This window comes from Coregonus lavaretus, assembly GCF_964263955.1.
Source record: "Coregonus lavaretus genome assembly, chromosome: 14".
In the NCBI taxonomy this organism is placed as follows: domain Eukaryota; kingdom Metazoa; phylum Chordata; class Actinopteri; order Salmoniformes; family Salmonidae; genus Coregonus; species Coregonus lavaretus.
The window spans coordinates 18,467,316-18,487,403 of record NC_140001.1 but is presented as its reverse complement, the minus strand read 5'-3'; the positions used below and the strand labels follow the sequence as shown (position 1 = coordinate 18,487,403).

The 20,088-nt window shown below is 46.8% G+C and overlaps 1 protein-coding gene across 1 annotated transcript in view; it reads right to left on the bottom strand.

Moving 5' to 3' along the window:
- The window catches only part of LOC311141954 (neurogenic locus notch homolog protein 1-like), a 48,001-nt gene extending 28,161 nt beyond the window's left edge, over positions 1 to 19,840 (bottom strand). The window contains exons 1-4 of the mRNA XM_084177476.1: positions 19,656 to 19,840; positions 18,338 to 18,419; positions 1,345 to 1,607; positions 325 to 663 (exon numbers count right to left, since the gene is read on the bottom strand). Coding sequence (XP_084033602.1) covers positions 325 to 663; positions 1,345 to 1,607; positions 18,338 to 18,419; positions 19,656 to 19,713 — 742 coding nt within the window. The 5' untranslated portion in view covers positions 19,714 to 19,840. The remainder of the gene's footprint in view (positions 1 to 324; positions 664 to 1,344; positions 1,608 to 18,337; positions 18,420 to 19,655) is intronic.
- Between the last annotated feature and the right edge of the window lie 248 nt (positions 19,841 to 20,088).

Sequence of the window (20,088 nt, the reverse complement as noted above, 5' to 3'; positions counted from 1 at the left end):
GGACCATATTAAACAGAACAGTACCTGGCACACAGGCTTCTGCCCATAGTGGATCAGACAGGACCACATTAAACAGAACAGTACCTGGCACACAGGCTTCTGCCCATAGTGGATCAGACAGGACCACATTAAACAGAACAGTACCTGGCACACAGGCTTCTGCCCATAGTGGATCAGACAGGACCACATTAAACAGAACAGTACCTGGCACACAGGCTTCTGCCCATAGTGGATCAGACAGGACCACATTAAACAGAACAGTACCTGGCACACAGGCTTCTGCCCATAGTGGATCAGACAGGACCACATTAAACAGAACAGTACCTGGCACACAGGAGCATTCGTAGGTGGTGTCTCCCTTCTGGACGCAGGTGCCGCCGTTGTGGCAGGGGGAGGGGTTGCAGGGTAGGTAGCGGGTATCACAGTGCTTGCCTGTGTACTCCTGGGGACACTGGCAGCGGTAGGTGCCCACTTCGTTCACACACACCCCTCCGTTCTTGCATGGCGAGGGGCTCTGGGCACACTCATTGACGTCCTGCTTGCAGGTCTGTCCGTAGAAGAAGGGGGTGCAGGAACAGATGTAGTGGGACTCGAAGGGGGTGCACTGTCCGCCGTTGGCACAGGGGTTAGAGGCACAGGGGTCTGCCTGCTGGCACTGCTTGCCTGGAGGAGACACACTCATCTTGTAAATAAAGGATGAAACATTTAATAAATCCCCCAAAACATTCACAGTTTTAACTTTATTTACATTAGGGCTGGGAATTGCCAGGGACCTCACGATACGATATTATCACGATAATTAGGTGCCGATACAATATGTATTGAAATTCTCACAATTCTATATGTATTGCGATTTGATACTGTGATTTTATTGCGATTCAATGTTTCGATAATGCTCACCATATGTCTGCTGCAGAGAGACAAGAGAGAGCCATGAGAAAACAAGTTTTGATCAGTCATTGGAAATAAAAGTGCTGAAAACAAATAGGCTCCCTATTTAAAAAGATGGAGAACAAGCTATGAAGGAAAAATACTGGAGTTTTGGTGCAGGTACAGCCAACTAGCACAAAAATTATATTGCGATATTGTCAAAACAATGCAATATATCGTCAAAAATAATATCCCGACATGTAACTGTATCGATTTTCTGTCCCCCATCACTACTTTACATACATAGCTGCTTGTATTTTAAGGAAAATAATGCACTACAGTAAGTTGTAACCATGGTCAGTTTACATTTTTCAATGAACAGAAGGCCAGTTAGTAATGCTATTTGTTACTACTAGAGTATGCAGCTTTTCCCTCCAGTATTCTGACTACAGTGTGAGTATTAAATATGTTTACCTGACCAGCCAGGGGGACATCTACACTTGTACTCTCGGAGGTTGACCAGATCGCAGGTGCCACCGTTCCGGCAGGGAGAGCTGAGACAGGCGTTGTCGATTGGCGTCAGACACAGGCGGTCCGTGAAGCCCGGTCGGCAGAAACACGTGGATTCCACTGAGCTCCCATTGGGCACCACGTGACACGAGCCGCCATTTTTACACGGAGAGTAGGTGCAGGGGTCCCGGTGCTGACACCTGTTTCCTACGAATCCATCCCGACACCTGGAGAGAGAGAGAAATAGAGAGAGAGAGAGAGAGAGAGAGAGAGGCAGGATGTGTCAGCATTAAGGGTTTAGGGGAAGTTGTATTCAACAGGTGAGGACCGACAACAACAAAACACATAGTGAAATGTCTTTTTTTTTGTTAACACGAGTCAAGCATGTGTGGGCATTGCAATGCCACCTGTCTTCGTCTGTTTTAGTAGATATAAGATGTGGGAAAGCAGGAAGGGTGAAAGCAAATACCTAGTTGGCATCCACTTTATTGCTTTCACCTGTTTTCAGAGGTCAGCGCAAACAAGGACAGAAAGCCACTTTAGGCAATTGAGATTTCCCTACTGTGTGCTCATCAATATAAATCTCCAGCAGCCTGCGAAACAGCCTCAGCCTGATACTAACTAACTAACTAACTAACGAACTAACTAACTAACTAACTAACTAACTAGTCCCTGCTCACTGTGAAAGATACCCAGATGGCTCAGTCAGGATGCTGTCTCTCTCTCTGTCCTGCCTACTATTCTTACAACACGGCAACATAGCCATGAGAAACTATGCAGCAAAACCACACATTTGCCTTTTCACTGTTGTCCTCTCAGACAATGTGTTAGGCCATAAACCACAGCGACTCCAGGACAATAATGGTAATCCAGTCTCATTTTTGACATAAAAAGTAGCCACCATGGTGCCTATCAACAGCTCTTAGCGAGAAATATGCTCCACTCCACTCCTTTTTTTCAGTGCTCATTCATTCAAAGGACAAGGCAGTGTCTATACCAGTCTTTAAACTCAGCGTTAACATCATGGATACTCTCTCTCTCTCTCTCTCTCTCTCTCTCTCTCTCTCTCTCTGAGACAAGGGATATAGAGAGAGCACTGTAAACTTTTTTATCAAGAGCCACACAGACACTTTTGATATCAGTCATCCTCCTAGCAAAGCTTTCACTAATTCCTTGTTAATTCCCCCAAGGCAAAACATTAAGACATGAAAAAAACATGAAGAGTCCTTACTATTGGAGGTTGTTGCGTTTTTGTTCTATAGTTGCAACTAGTATTGCATTTATTTAAATCTCTAATAGCTGTTGATTACAGCTACTTTGTGTCATTGATTACATAGTGTTACGTCTCAGCAACATTTTAATAACGTTAAAAGTTCTGTCACTCCAAAATACCATAACAGAGTTGTCTATTACTATTAGCCCTGGGGGGCTGGCTAAATCACGTCCCCAAACATTCCCAGGGGGCCGTTGGTTGTGTGAGCGAGGAGACTGGGGGCCTGGGGCAAAGCAGAGACCCCTATGGGGACAGACGTGTTTAGACAGGGTCCCTCTCTCACAGGATTAGGGTGACCAGGGAAAGAAAACATCACATGCTAGGCTGGGCGCTAGCTACACAAACATTAAGGATGCGATGGCATGTCACTATGCTTTAATGCTAGGCTAGGCAACCTTTCCACTCACTGGGATATACCATGGAATCACCCCTTTTTGGTTACAGTGAGCATGTTTGTTAGGATGTTTTTTTCTACAGAGATATAGAGTGCAAAGGAGGAGAAAAGGCCATCTACCAAAGTCCCATCCTTGCCATCCTTGCTATTTTAGGACTATTCTAAATCACTCATCTAATCACGGTCCCATTTATTTTGCTGTGGTGAGAATAATTCATCCTCAGTTCATCCTTGTTCTCTCTAGTTTTACTACAAGCCCTTTCATTTTTCAGATAATTCACATAAGTCGCTATCTTTTTAAATTATGACAGATGTATAAGTATGTAGAAGCATTCCGCCAGGCAGCATTCATAGCAATGCAGTTCTGAAATAGGGGGAGTCTATAAGCCAACCCAGGTCTCCCATAGAGGGGGACACTGCAAACACAGCGGGTGCCTGGTACTGGGGTTGTGAGGCTGGGCATGCGTTGCTTTCTGGGCCATCGTTCCCAAAAGGCTGCAGCCAGGGAGCAGGTGCGCATGTTAATGAGGAGACGGCAGCTGCTGCCTAGCCACCGCTCACTCACCCCTCCCTCCAGCCCTCCATCCTGCGCCCTCCGTGCCCATCTTCTTCCCTCCGTCCCACCATCCCCCGTCCCCAGGAGAATAGCTAGGGCCTGGGCTGCGGGTGTCTGAATGGCCCCCCTACCCCCCAGCCCTGGAGGGGGATAGGATGAGAGGCCCCATTGTTTCTCCTCCCCATTCAGACCTGACCACAGGCAGGCCAGGCCAGGCCGGGCCAGGAGCCTCCAAGCTGAGAGTGCATTCAGCTGTTAAACCTTCTCCTCTCTGTTCCTTCTTCCCTCCGTCCACAAACAACTTTTTCTGCTCTCCTTTCTATCTGGCTCATCCCTGGTCTTCTCTCACTCCCTTTTTTTGGTCCTTCGTTCAGTCTTCTTTTAATTTCCTTACTAGCGACTGTCCTTTCACTCACCCCTCCTCCATGAACCTTCTTTCGCTCTCTTTCCCTCCAACTGTTTTCGCCCACTCTCTCTTTTCATGGCATCCATAGGGTTGACTGGTTTTGTTAGCCACCATATTAGGATTTATGAGTCTCTCTCGACTGGGTCTTCGCTCCAAACACCTTCTGAGTCTGTTTGTTACTTTTCAATGGTCAACCATGGGGGGGTGGGGGGGAGGGGTGTTTTGACGACAAGTGAAAGAGGATCCTATAAGTGGAATTTTAAAAACAAACCCCAAACACACTTGAAAGATGCAGAGAGACACAAACAAAAGCTGTCTGAATGAAAGGAAATTTGAAATGGTTTTGGGGGGGGGGCAGTGGGAAGCCAGTGAGGACTGAGGAGGTTGCTGTTTTGGAAGGAATGTTAGTGTTTACTCTAAAAAAGCTTTCCCCCGTCTCCTGAACCTCTGGACTGCAGTCCTCAATGGAGGCTTCTGGCAGCCTCACTTTACGGGGCTCCGCAAAAACTCACACCAGTTTTGAAACGGGGCCCAGACCTGCGTGTCCACACAAACAGAGCAACGTCTCTCACAAATGCACCCATACACACACACACACATGTACACACAAGCACATACACAGAGGCCTAGAGAGCTGCCGTTCCTTACAACACAGCCCACTCTCTCACACTGGGGCTTCAAAGACAAATACATAAAGCACCCTCTCCTCTGCCTCGGTCCACGTGGCACCGCTGCTCAAATACACTCTGGCGCTGGCGTTTGCACAGAGTCAACCTCAACACGCGCTAGCCAAGAATGCTAACAGTTTGCTCTTTAACTTGGCGAGAGGTCGACAAATACGCTGTCAGCACAAAATACGTTTTACAGGACACACACGGCTAACCGTCTTAATGCCTCACAAAGACTATAAAAGGGCAAAACAAAAGACACTCAGCTAACTCTTTTATGGAGTCTTTAGTTTGCCCCATTCAGAACAAACAGCGAAAGGCAGCTTCTGCTACAACAGACTCCTGGCTGCGTCATCTAGAGCTCGCTAATCTCGGCAGCAGGTAAACTTTCTGCTTGAAAGTTAAATAAAGAAGAGCTGAAAAGAGGAGAGGAATCAGAAGCTGTTCAAATATCAGGTGTGTGGCGGGCCAGAGTGGTGTCGCATAACAGGAGAACAGGAGGATCTCTAGTAAGGCTGATGCTGTTGTTGTTATCCTTTCACTGTCGTGCCTTCCTCCCTCCCTGCCCCAGTAGCCTCCATTGTCCTGCTGGGATATATTTTCTTCCTGGCCACCAGTAACTCGTGGCAACAGATCTCTCCCTCTGTGTGTGTGTGTGTGTGTGTGTGTATGTGTTTGCTCATGTGTGTGTGTGTCATTGATGCAGTGTGCATCAGGCGGCTCAGGATCAGCCCAGGCCGGGAGCAGATGTTGTCATGACACCTGACCTCAGGAGCAGACACCACTCTGGGGGTTTCCATACTGTTGGGCCAATCTGCCATCTGTCACTCTCTGAGGTCGCCATGCACAGAAAGGCACTGTGGCTTTGAAGACAGACGGGCACGCAGGCGTACACATGCACACACAGAGGCATACAGGCTCCAGTCTCCCACTTGCCTGCTGTTGTGGCCTACCTCTGGACCTAACAGGGCTGTGCTTTGTTTCAATAGATCCTATCACAGCCATGAAGCCCCTCTATGTTTACCATTGACCTACAGTATCGTACTGTAGTTTCTCTAGAGAGGAAAACAGACCAAGCAGACAAACGGTAATTAGCAGGGAGTGGCTGTCCTATCGCATCTCACCACCGAACATCGGCCGTCATTTTCTATTAATTTCCGACAATTCTACATGTTGAATGCTTGAATCGCCAACTTCGTCGACACCCAACAGGTGATGTACTGCGCAGGGCGGATGTTTTGGTTGGTCTGTCAGTGGTGTAAGAGAAAAATAACACTTGAACTGTTCTAATTTAATTTAATAACAACACCACATATTACTTTGAGAATTGAACCTCTTCTTTTTCAGATTTCAACACAGTGTATCCAAGTAAGTGACAAACTGTTCCATTTTGGGCCTCGAGCTAATCAAGTGTTTTTTTACAAACTGTCTCTCCTTTACATGCCTCCTCCACTTCTTTCTCTTTATGGCACTAAACTGCCTTCAGCCTGGAGTCAAACTGTGCTAGGAACACTATATTCCCCTGCATCACTTCTCTCCACTCTCTTTTCCAGGCTGTTTGGTGTCTGTGCCTTTGCTAAAGTATCCTTTACTCTTGTCTGATCTGTTTAAAAGCACTCCCCCAGGGCCTGCTTTGGTACTGTGCCTCAGCCTCTCTCTCTCTAATCGTATACATGAGAGCTGACCTTCCCAACCCAAATCTGTTAGTGTTCATTAGAGGCCTGTTTATTTGGCCATATTACTGACAGAGCCCATGGGAAAGGAACCGCTCCCCCAGGGACAGGGATACAACACAGAGCAGAGGCAGGAGGACGACAAGGGAGGCAGAAGGAGGACAGGGAGGCAGGAGGAGGACAGGGGAGGCTGGAGGAGGACAGGGGAGGCTGGGGGAGGACAGAGGTGGCAGGGGGAGGACAGGGGAGGTAGGAGGAGGACAGGGGAGGCAGGAGGAGGACAGGGGAGGCAGGGGAGGACAGGGGTGGCAGGGGAAGGACAGGGGAGGTAGGAGGAGGACAGGGGAGGCATAAGGAGGACAGGGAGGCAGAAGGAGGACAGGGGAGGCAGAAGGAGGACAGGGGAGGCAGGAGGATGACAGGGGAGGCAGAAGGAGAGGCAGGGGAGGCAGAAGGAGAGGCAGGAGGAGACATGGGAGGTAGAAGTTGGGGAGGCAGCAGGATGACAGGGGGGACAGGTGGAGGACAGAGGATACAGGAGGATCCCAGGGAGCCAAGGGGGAGGACAGAGGAGGCAAGAGAAGGACAGTAGAGGCAGGAGAGGAGGGGCAGGTCAGGGGAGGCAGGGGTTGGGGAGGCAGGAGGAGAGGCAGGGTAGGCAGGAGGGTAAGGGGAGGCAGGGCTGGAGAGCAGTAGAGATATGGGGAGAGACAGGAACAGGGACAGGGGTGGGAGGCTGCCTGGGGGACTTCTGACTCATAGCTGCCTTTTCCTAAGACTGGTGGCGCTCACGAGCCAAAAGAAGTCCCCGGAAATTGCGTACTACGTTATAGATGTGCAGATATGTGCACCACGTCATTGCCCTCTCTCTCTAGCTTTACTGTGGATGCATCATGTGCATCTTGCCAGCTGTCACCCATAAGGCGAGGGGCTGAAGCTCATTGGTTGAATCCGAATCACTAGGGGGCTGGCCCACGTGGGGGAAAATTTGGGGAATGGCGCAGCACAGCTTCCAGAAAAGCAATTGCTTTCAAACTAGAGATTTCGTGGCTAATTGGGGGTAAGACAGTAATTTTGCTCATAGATTATGCATGTATGAACTACACATTGATACATCCAGCCCAAAGTGGGAGGTTTAAAAAATACTTAGTAGTCAACAAAGTTTTAGAGCATGTCTTTAAGTGCTTAAAGGTGGCTGAAGGTGTGTGACATGGAAGCAGACCCTGAGGTAGTTACTGTACAGAGTACACTGAGCTAAGTGTTGTTTGATTGAGATCTACCTCTGAGAAAATGAAGTAATCCTAATGTATTTTATGAAGTTTAGGTGATTAAAAAAACAGATGCCCTTGGCGTCAGAATGTTTGTTGCTGTTTTTAAAACTTTAAAAGGACCTCATCACTCCATCCAGAAGAAAGGCATTAGCTTACATTTCATGTTCTCTTTGTTGAGAGTATCCTGTGTGAGTATGTGTGTGTGAAAGATCATAGAACACCTGCCACTGTGAGGCAGAAGTCTTCTGTTTAGAGTTGAATGGCAAAACCACAAGTAATCATGGGTATTATGGAGCGTGCTGCCTTGTGGGTAATGTAAGTACCTTTCAGTTGTTCTGTTATGATCCACAGACAGACAGGTGGTTGGGTTCAAATACACCAATTGAGGAAATGTTCCTTTAAAATTGTATTTCCTGCCCCGCTTCACACGCAAGACTGTCAGTCATATTAGCCGGTGATCAAAGTTTATGTGATTTTTCTTGGCATGTGTCACCCCTCCGGTACAAATATCTCTAATCCGACGTTGAAGTTCCCCAACATCAAGTCACTACAATCAGTCAGAACAGAACAGAATAGAACAGTTAGCGGCTCAGCTCAGCCTCTCTTTCTCTCCACTGAGGTTTGTGCCAAAGGGAAGCTGACACCGGCCCCGGCAGCTCATGAAAGCACAGGGTAAAAACATTTGAATTAAATCACTTTTTGACAGCACCCCTTTCGATCTGAATGAAACCTTCCATACATACAGTATTTGCCCATTGTAGAAGTGGTCAGAAAGTGACTTTTTGGACCTGAATGGCAAAACTTTCAAGAGATGAAGGTGATCAAAGTTGACCCATTTTGCATACCCCACCATACCATGAGACGACATCCATGTCTTCATCACTGGAAAAGATAAACGGTTGAGATTGATACTTAAAAGCTTCCAAACAGGGTTTTGTAACTATTTTATCATTTCTGGGGGGGAAAAAAAGACTATTTCTTTACACCACTTTTTTCAAGAAATAAACAAATATTTTCCAGTGATGGTATGGTGGGGAATGCAAAATGGATCAACTTTGAGCACCTTTATCTCCTGAATGTTTTGGCATTCAGGTCCAAAAGGTCACTTTCTGACCACTTTCTGACCACTCTTCCATGGGCAAAAACATCTATGGAAAGTTTTGTTTAAATCAAAAGGGATGCTGTCAAAAAGTGATTAAATTAAAAATGGATTTACCCCACAGGGCCCTGTGTGATGATATGATCACAAGCAATACAGCACCTTTTCTTTTCCCAGTCCTTCGAGGCTGTTTCCTGTTTTCTGAATGAAAGGATGGGTTGTGGTGGTGGTGGTGGGAGGGGGGGGGGGGGGGGGGGGGGGGGGTATGGGCCTCATCTGCCCGTAGCAAACAGAGGTTGTATTGAAGCATCCCTGGCCAGAGACAATGGCCGCTTTCATTCATGATGATACTGTAGTCAGTCACCACCACACCACACAATTAATGGGCCTGCTTCTTATTTAACTTCAGTCAGAGAGTTTTAACACACACGTAGCTACGCAGCTAGGCAATCTAGCTAGCTATCCTGAAGGGAATTCAATAAAGCCTGGACAGAAACCTGAGAGATTGATTATCTGAGGTTATCTCAGTTCCAGCTCTTTGAATACAGTGCCTGTAGATTAGAACATGTCATAGAAGCCTCTGCCTCAGGCGCTAACTGGGCTATTTCTGTCTGTCTGAAGGAAGGGTGACTGGCTGTTACTAAAGAATACTTATTTTACCAGCCAGGCTCATAGACAGGCAGCGCAGGGGACATCTATGCTAGTGTGTGACGTACCCCTACCTGTCCCAGACCTGCTGTTTTCAACTCTTAATGATCGGCTATGAAAAGCCAACTGAGATTTATTCCTGATTATTATTTGACCATGCTTGTCACTTATGAACATTTTTGAACATCTTGGCATGGTTCTGTTATAATCTCCACCCGGCACAGCCAGAAGAGGACTGGCCACCCCTCATAGCCTGGTTCCTCTCTAGGTTTCTTCCTAGGTTTTCGCCTTTCTAGGGAGTTTTTCCTAGCCACCGTGCTTCTACACCTGCATTACTAGCTGTTTGGGGTTTTAGGCTGGGTTTCTGTACAGCACTTCGAGATATTAGCTGATGTAAGAAGGGCTATATAAAATAAAATTGATTGATTGATTGATTACTGATGCCTCAATTTAGCAGACATCCTCACATCAACAGCAAGCTGGAGACGCTGCAGTGACATATTGGAGTGGCCGGAGGGAGACAGGCTGTTACTGCAGATGACTTATCTCATCAGGCAAAGTAGTGCACTACATAGGAAATAGGGTCCATGGGCCCTGGTCAAAAGTAGTGCCTACATAGGGATTAGGGTCCCATTGTGATTAGGTCTATCTACAGTACATGACAGGTTGGTGAGTGACAGGCAGCCAAGCCAGCCATATTGCCCAATATGCCCTGGCCCAGTCTCATCCATACCACATCACCTCCAAATCTTCCCTCTCCAGTGACGGACTAAGCCCTCCTTTGAAGTATAAGAGGTCACGTGACTCACTGTAGTTTTGAGGAGTAGTTTTGAGGAGTCTCTTCTGTTTGCCTGCCGACTGACTGAGGTATGTGAACTCTGGGCATGGCAGCCCTCTCCGGACCATCGATCTCTCATCTCTCTGTCTGAGGCTTGGAGGCTAAGCCCCTTGATTCTAGCCATCCCAGATAGGGTTGAATATTCCGGTATTTTACAAATGTTCCATCCCGAGATTAAATCACTTTTCTCCCAGGTAACCCGGTATTTCTCGCCCAAACCGGAAGTGTCATTCTAACGCATATAAATATTTGGCCCTGATGAGCCCTACATTAAAGATATTTTATGAGCCCTACATTAAAGATATGTTATGAGCCCAAGCCCAAAAAAGCCCAAATGATTGTGCTGTTATCCAATACATAGCCTATGATATATAGACTAGCGCATATTATGCACAACAGAAAAACTTTAAAGCCCATAGATGTAGCTATGCTCTCCTGGGTAAATGAATGAAACAAGCTCCAGTAAGCTAATATTGTTGAGTGTGGACTGTATTACTGTACTGTATTGTATCATACTGTATTATATGGAATAGAATTACGCACCTCGTTCAAACCATGAAGCTGGGAGAGAACATGTGATCCTGGTGCAGGATATGCGGCCTACAAAGTAACAATTATTGAATAGCATTTTTTTTTTTTTTACACTACCAGTCAAAAGTTTGGACACACCTACTCATTCAAGGCTTTTCTTTGTTTTGACTATTTTTTACATTGTAGAATAATAGTGAAGACATCAAAACTATGAAATAACACATATGGAATCATGTAGTAGCCAAAAAAAGTGTTAAACAAATCAAAATATATGTTATATTTGAGATTCTTCAAATAGCCACCCTTTGCCTTAATGACAGCTTTGCACACTCTTGGCATTCTCTCAACCAGCTTCATGATATAGTCACCTGGAATGCATTTCAATTAATAATAATAATAATAATATAATATGCCATTTAGCAGACGCTTTTATCCAAAGCGACTTACAGTCGTGCGTGCATACATTTTTGTGTATGGGTGGTCCCGGGGATCGAACCCACTACCTTGGCGTTACAAGCGCCGTGCTCTACCAGCTGAGCTACAGAGGACCACAAGGTGGGGGGTGGGGGGTGGGGGGGGGTATACAGAAGATAGCCCTATTTGGTAAAAGAACAAGTCCATATTATGGCAAGAACAGCTCAAATAAGCAAAGAGAAACGACAGTCCATCATTACTTTAAGACATGAAGGTCAGTCAATACGGAACATTAGCTTTCACTGGGCTGAGCGGGAACTGTGCTTCCGTAGAGGTAGGGGGGCTAGCAGGCCAGAGGTGGATGAACGTAGTGCCCTCGTTTGGGTGTAGGGTCTGATCAGAGCCTGAAGGTAAGGAGGTGCCGTTCCCCTCACAGCTCCGTAGGCAAGCACCATGGTCTTGTAGTAGATGCGAGCCTCAACTGGAAGCCAGTGGAGTGTGCGGAGGAGCGGGGTGACATGAGAGAACTTGGGAAGGTTGAACACCAGACGGGCTGCAGCGTTCTGGATAAGTTGTAGGGGTTCAATGGCACAGGCAGGGAGCCCAGCCAACAGCGAGTTGCAGTAATCCAGACGGGAGATGACAAGTGCCTGGATTAGGACCCGTGCCGCTTTCTGTGTAGAAAATGTCGGTGGAAATTTGTCCTTAGGTCTTGAGTCCAAATTAGAGATTTTTGGTTCCAACCACCGTGTCTTTGTGAGATGCGGTGTGGGTGAACGGATGATCTCCGAATGTGTATTTCCCACCGTAAAGCATGGAGAAAGAGGTGTTATGGTGTGGAGGTGCTTTGCTGGTGGCACTGTCTGTGATTTATTTAGAATTCAAGGCACACTTAACCAGCATGGCTACCACAGCATTCTGTTGCGATACGCCATCCCATCTGGTTTGGGCTTAGCGAGACTATCATTTGTTTTTCAGCAGGACAATGACCCAACACACCTCCAGGCTGTGTAAGGGCTATTTTACCAAGAAGGAGAGTGATGGAGTGCTGCATCACATGACCTGGCCTCCACAATCCCCCGACCTCAACCCAATTGAGATGGTTTGGGATGAGTCGGACTGCAGAGTGAAGGAAAAGCAGCCAACAAGTGCTCAGCATATGTGGGAACTCCTTCAAGACGGTTGGAAAAGCATTCCAGGTGAAGCTGGTTGAGAGAATGCCAAGAGTGTGCAAAGCTGTCATCAAGGCAAAGGGTGATGAGATGATACATGCATTGTGAACTGCGCTCCATACTGAGATGCGCTGTCTGTCCCCACCCTGAGCATTGATGATTGATCATACAGATAGCCGAAAGAAGGCCATAGAGAAGACAGATTTAGACATCGCATATAGTTTAACAGTTCCATTTCACGTCATACTGTTCATAGAAATTATGTATTAGAATTTACTGGTTTCTCGCAGTTATTTATACCGGTTAACCCGGTTCCCGCTACTCAACCCTAATCCCAGAGCCTCGCCAGGAGCATGGATCATATCTATCTCTCTCCTGGCTCTGCTGGGCTCAGCTTGGCCCTACACTGCACTGCTTTCTATTACTGTCATGTCATCCTGCTAGATGAAAGGCCTCCTTCAAGGCCTCAGAGATAAACTACCCTGATCCTGGTGGCTCTCATTCGCCAGTCCAGATATGAGGTGGGGCCGCGGTATTCATGGCATGGAATGTAAAGTAGGCATCCCTGCAGTACTATATAAAACTGAAGCATTGGATGGCACTTGACCTGGGAAAACCACTTGTCTTGACTTCAGATCGGCATGGTTTTATTTGAGGTGAAAGAACGTCGTAATCCTGTTACAAATGGAAACATGGCAGTGGAAAGACACTTTCTGTCTGCTCAGGGAAGGAGTTTCATGGAGACCATCAAACATAGTATGTAGCCCATATCATTCAGTGGGTTAGACAGGCTGTAACACAGAGAGACACCACCACACCTCACCACACCCCACTCTCTCTCTGTGAGCATCTCATAAAAATTCCAACATAAGGCCTTTGGTATACATAGAGCTGGGCGATATGGAAAAAAATCCATATCTCGATAAATTGCTTGAATTGATGCGATAATGATAACTAGAACGTTAAGTTTATAACATTAATATGCACCACAGTTATCCTTTAAACTACTACAACTAGTTTGATGGTTGTAGCCATCAACTGTCCCATTAACAATCCCCCATATTAGAAACTTATTTCATTTCAAACTTTCTCTAGCATAGAATCCTTATTGTATTGAACAATATCAGCAAAATGCCTACGATAAGTGATCAGTATGATCGGTGTCGATGATTTTCGGCTTATCTTCCCAGCTCTACTCTACAGTACCTTGTGGGTTGATTGGTAATTCATTAGGCCTAACTTACAACATGAAAAGGCACAGTGGTGACCCGTCATTCAGGGCAGGTGTTTTGAGCCCCACATTTTTAGCTAAAAAAAAGGCTTGCCTGTTTTGCATGTTGTTTTGGCATTAATGCGTGTCGCATATCAGTTTGCAAACAATGTAAAAAAATATAAATAATATTTGACTTAATACAGCCGCATACAAACATGGTCTCTTATTTGCTTTCTTGAGTAAGGCAGCTCCAAAATGCAGGTGTTTCAGCCTAGCTCAGTGCTTTCTGTGGTGGTGGGGCAGCCAGCGGAAAATACGAAGCGTATGTTTTCTAGTTGCTCTGTGATTGGCTCAGTGTTCTGTCACTCATGGGCACACTTTGTCACCGCCAAGTCTAAGGGTAGAGCTCGAAATTTCAAGCCCCTTGGGTGCTGCCATAGAGTTACATTAGAAGTGCCCATCCAAGAAGGCTTAAGGTCATTGGTCACAGATAAAATGACGTCAAATCACGTTGTAGCCTATAACCTGTTTTAGAGAAATGTAATCATTGAATATTGTAAGAGCTTTCATTGTCTGCTTATATGCCCCCTTTATTTATCCTACGGTTCTGACTTGGTGTACAGGGAGAACACTGTAAGAACGGCCCATGTTCTGAATTCTGTCGCTGTACATTTAAAAAGTGCTGAACAAATAGTTATATTGACTACGTCCGTCCTAGCTCGCTCATTAATGTCTTAATCGAAATTACAGATTGCCTCTTATCCACTTGTCGTCCCCTTATGCCATAGTTTGTACATCTCAATTGTCAGTAGAAACTTGTTGAAGCAAGTCAGCCATATCAGCAATGTTTTTTTTAAAGGCAGTAAATGAGGCTGAATTAACTGTTTCTCTGCCAGACAAGGCTCCGCTGATAGCCAGGTGTAGCGGTGGTAAGGTGTTGGGACTGCTGTTGGGACTCTGCTGTTGGGACAGCTTTATGTAGGCCCTAACAGTTTGTGGGCACCGTTTGTCACCGTTATAGTGCAATTGTTTAGTGTTGTGTTGTGTAGTGGCTATGCTGGCATGCATCCCACATACATTTATTTTTTTGCCCCACCAAGATTTACATGCTAAAATCACCACTGAAAAGGCACCATGTTAATTATCTGCAGAAATAATAATAATAATAATAATATGCCATTTAGCAGACACTTTTATCCAAAGCGACTTACAGTCATGCGTGCATAAATTTTTGTGTATGGAGAACCCACCTGGAAGCAATTAGACCATCCAGGCATTCACTTATATTGGAGGCCTTACTGTATTATTTTCCCACAATGCTCACAACATTTAGCAACAATTCAGTAGGATCTGCCACACAATTCTTCCATTTTGAAAAGACACTGGTGAGAAATGCTTGTTGAAGATTCAATTGTTATGGAAAGAAACTAGCAGCATTGTTAACATTAGGCCACAGTATTAGTATTAGATCAATCTGATAGGGTGCACTTAGCTTGCGCCGCCAAATGTTCCCATTTCAGGCACTTTTTCACATCACTGCACTGTTTAAAGTTTGTCAAAACACTGTTTAAAGGCCCAGTGCAGTCAAAATTCAGTTTTCCTGTGTTTTATATCATATTGTACAACAGCTGAAACTAACACTGTAAAAGTGTGAAAAGATTTGAACAGTGTTATTTCCTGATAGTTGCTGGTTGAAAATACAATATACACAGGACCTTCTAATCAGCAGGTTTGCATGGGCAGGAGTTTTGGCTTTCCATGGTGACATCACCATGCGGTAAATTGGTTAATAGACCAATAAGAAAGAATTTCAAACCTCTCTGCCAATAACAGCTAGTTTTCCGTTTTCCCCTCCCCACTCAGACCACTCCCAGACAGTCCTAGCAAGATTCTTGGTTGAGGAATAGTTTTTTGCTAAAAAGCTATTTGTGCTCATTTTAATGGAAATCTATTACAGCAAGGCACTTAATTGTGGCCCAGAAATTATTTGACATTGATATAAAAATGGCTGCATTGGGCCTTTAAAGTTTGTCCAAACATACTGTATATCCATAAACAAACAGCATTTCCTGCAATGAACACTAGAGAAGACACAACCTCTGACCTCTGCCTGTACATTTCAGGCACATTGTGTGATTGTCAACTCTTGCTACTGCGTAATAATAATAAAATAATAAGCATAGTAAAAGATACACAAAATTAGGCCTAGTGAAAAACTCCACCCCTCTCCAAGAAACATGGTGCTCCAGTCTAGCAGGCCGCTCATCACAATCTCCATGTTTAATTAGAAGAGTCTGAGGACAGTGAGAGGCACAATGATGGCTTTGTGGCCCAACAAGGGGGTTCTGCCAGACAGAATTAAGATGTGGCCAAGAGCCAAAATGGCTGCCTGGGCATGCAGGAGCCAAGAGCAGACCCGGCCTGATTGAGCTGCTCCGCCAGCCCAGCTTCACCACACTCCACTGCAGCTCAGTAAGACGACACTGGCACTTCAATGCCACGCTGGAAACAGAGCCAATGTTCAGGTAGCCTTAATGGAACAGGGGGTAAGAGGGTTCAGGGGACAATAGAAGTTCTATGTGTCGGTGATGTAGAAGAGCTACTCAACACTTTGTACAGAACTGCTCCTTTCACTTTCAAAAACAGTGAATAACAACAACATCAAAAACAACCTGAGATATGCATTACAACTTGTTTACTAACTTCCAGTTTCCTTGCATATCGGCTCCCAATTATGAAACCATCCAGTCTAATTACCCTCTACCGCCATCTGTCCTACTGATTGAATTCTCTCAGAGAGAGAGAAAGCCCATTCAACATTCAACAGGGGGACAAAACCCTTGAGCAGGGAGAGCAGGGGTAGGACAGAGGGAGTAGGGGGTAGGACGGGGCAGTAGGGGGTAGGACGGGGGGAGTAGGGGGTAGAGGGTAGGACGGGGGGAGTAGGGGGTAGAGGGTAGGACGGGGGGAGTAGGGGTAGGACGGGGGGAGTAGGGGGTAGGACGGGGGGAGTAGGGGTAGGACGGGGGGAGTAGGGGGTAGGACGGGGGAGTAGGGGGTAGGACGGGGGAGTAGGGGGTAGGACGGGGGGAGTAGGGGTAGGATGGGGGGAGTAGGGGGTAGGGGGTAGGACGGGGGGAGTAGGGGGTAGGACGGGGGGAGTAGGGGTAGGATGGGGGGAGTAGGGGGTAGGGGGTAGGACGGGGGGAGTAGGGGGTAGGACGGGGGGAGTAGGGGGTAGGACAGGGGGATTAGGGGGTGGGTGAGTAGGGGGTAGGACGGGGGGAGTAGGGGTAGGACGGGGGGAGTAGGGGGTAGGACGGGGGGAGTAGGAGGTAGGACGGGGGGAGTAGGGGGTAGGACAGAGGGAGTAGGGGGTAGGACGGGGGGAGTAGGGGGTAGGACGGGGGGAGTAGGAGGTAGGATGGAGAGAGTAGGTGGTAGGACGGGGGGAGTAGGACGGGGGGAGTAGGGGGTAGGACGGGGGGAGAGGCAGTAGGTCAGGGGGGAGTAGGGGGTAGGACAGAGGGAGTAGGGGGTAAGACGGGGGGAGTAGGGGGTAGGACGGGGGAGTAGGGGTTAGGACGGGGGGAGTAGGGGGTAGGACGGGGGGAGTAGGGGGTAGGACAGAGGGAGTAGGGGGTAGGACGGGGGGAGTAGGGGATAGGACAGAGAGAGTAGGGGTAGGACGGGGGGAGTAGGGGGTAGGACGGGGGGAGTAGGAGGTAGGATGGAGGGAGTAGGTGGTAGGACGGGGGGAGTAGGACGGGGGGAGTAGGGGGTAGGACGGGGGAGAGGCAGTAGGTCAGGGGGGAGTAGGGGGTAGGACAGAGGGAGTAGGGGGTAAGACGGGGGGAGTAGGGGGTAGGACGGGGGAGTAGGGGGTAGGATGGGGGGAGTAGGGGGTAGGACGGAGGGAGTAGGGGGTAGGACGGGGGGAGTAGGGGTAGGACGGGGGGAGTAGGGGGTAGGATGGAGGGAATAGGGGTAGGACAGAGAGAGTAGGGAGTAGTAGGGGTAGGACGGGGGGAGTAGGGGGTAGGACGGGGGAGTAGGGGGTAGGACGGGGGGAGTAGGGGGTAGGACGGGGGGAGTAGGGGGTAGGACGGGGGGAGTAGGGGTAGGACGGGGGGAGTAGGGGGTAGGATGGAGGGAATAGGGGTAGGACAGAGAGAGTAGGGAGTAGTAGGGGTAGGACAGGGGGAGTAGGGGGTAGGACGGGGGAGTAGGGGGTAGGACAGAGGGAGTAGGGGGTAGGGGGTAGGACGGGGGGAGAGGCAGTAGGTCAGGGGGGAGTAGGGGGTAGGACAGAGGCCACAGCCAGCACTCTGGGAAGCCTCACACAGATTAGTCACACAGAATTAATCTGACTGGAGAACAATGGCCGCCGAGCTTCTGGCAAAGTCCAGCTGTCGCTCCGTGAAAGAAAAGAGAAAGAAGATTTAGGGCCCAGAGTGACTGTCTCGAACGTAGACTTCTGCTGGAGAGAGGGAGCCTGCATTCAGTAGCAGTGGGCAAGGCTGGGCAGGCCACGAAACACACAGACACAGCGACCCCCGGTGCAGTCCTCATCAATAAGCCTGGGTTGTGTTTGCCTTCCAAGAATAGGCATGTGCTGCTCTCTGTGAGAACTGAAAATGCCTTCAGAGGCCTCAGCTCAACATGATAAAATTAAACAACTTTTTGGGATATGTCATTTACTAAATGATCTCTGGAATGTATAATATGTGTTTTATAAACAGGCTGCAGGTGTTTGCTGTGCATTTTTGCCTCTAGTCAAATAATGGGATTTGAAACTTACTTGCACTCTCCATTTCCATCAGCTGTGGCCTCACACCTCCCCAGGTTCAAACACAACTCGGTGGACATAGAGCATCTTAAGCCTGCAAACAGAATGTGTCAATACAACAACAACAACAACACATTCCAAGTACAAATACTCGTCTTCTTTCCATTTTCACAATTGAGGAGAAGATTTTCATATACACAGTCATCACCATTTTCATCAATGGATGATTTTGGAAAAGCAGCAAGACATGAACAAAATAACACCCAAATGCTTTGTTAACTAAACCACGAGTAGTAAATGACAGAACTGTCCCTAATGACGATGATTGTATGGCCTAGGTGTGACTACAGCCATCTTGAAGTGCAGTTTGAGGTGAAAGGGACTTCACACCACACTGGTAGGTGCATTCTTCTTCCGTTTGCAGCTGTCCCATAGAATGTACTATACTTGGGGAGTAACATGGCGCTGCGAAAACGGTTCTGTGTAACTCGACTCAAAACTACCCCAATGGCCGATGCTTGAGTTTTCATATTCCTGTGAAAAGTTATAGACTGAACGGTGAACTTTCTGGCAAACAATTCATGCACAGCGAACCGTCTGTTGCAGCGTGTCTGGCACCAGGTTGGTCTGGCGCGAGCTGCGTCTGCGAACCGAGAGTGCAACAGCTGTCTAGCGAGAGGCGCACGCACAAAGAATACATCCACATGAAATTTATTGAGGAAATATAAACAATATCCAATAAAACCTACATAGAAAGTATACGTTGGAATGAGAATTAGTTATAACGCCGTACAGAGCAGTTATACATACATCTTAATTGGTTATCAGTGCGTTGTGGGGGCTCAAATCACTGTAAATGAAAAAACTTTCTCACCACAATTGTGGGAATCATGCATGAGACTACAACCACTATCAATATGTCTGATGTTGACAATGTAATGCCTGGCTATCTGTGAATACAAAATAAACTTTAGATAGAAACAAAACTGAAGCTGACGAAAAATGAAGCACAACTAAAGAGGCACTTTTGCCAAGTAATTCCCATATGTCAAGCCATCATCAAAGAGAGAAGCTGCCTTTGAAAAAACGCTTGGAGATCGAATGCAACAAGTGCAACGTTCTGAGATCGTTCTACAATCAAGTTTGCGACTTCTTCCTATTTGTTGTTGCCTGCACATCATAATTTACTTTGCACTAATACGAGTGTATGTAAATTAATTCATGGAAAACATCTCCGTAATAGGCTAAATGTATAATTTCACCTTTTTTAATTAATATTTAGCCACTGTGTATCGAACCAAACATGGTGTAATATTATTATTGCACATACCTCGTGTTAGAACAATCAGCGACAACAGGAAAGTTAGTTTCACAAAGAAAGGATGCATTCCTTTTTTTCTGATTTAAAATTGATATATAATTCCACCTGGAGTTATCATAGATCCTATTTTATTTTCCTCTTCGACAATTAAAAAAACGTCGAATTCATAATTTCATAGATCCAAAAAAGTAACAGTTTGCAGCGCGTCTCTGTGAACTCCGTAGCCTACATGCAATGTTGCCACTCCAGTTTCCGAGTTGTAAATGACTTGAGGGAGTCAATTCTCCATTCGCATGTCCACATCTAGGGGCGTTATTCTTCCGTACTACAAAAGGCTTGTTCACATTGGCAGTTTGAAGTGACTCAATTATTATTATTTTTTTCGAATCTGTTCTTTTTCCTACAGTCTGAACAGCGAAAAGCACATGGAATCAGATATTTC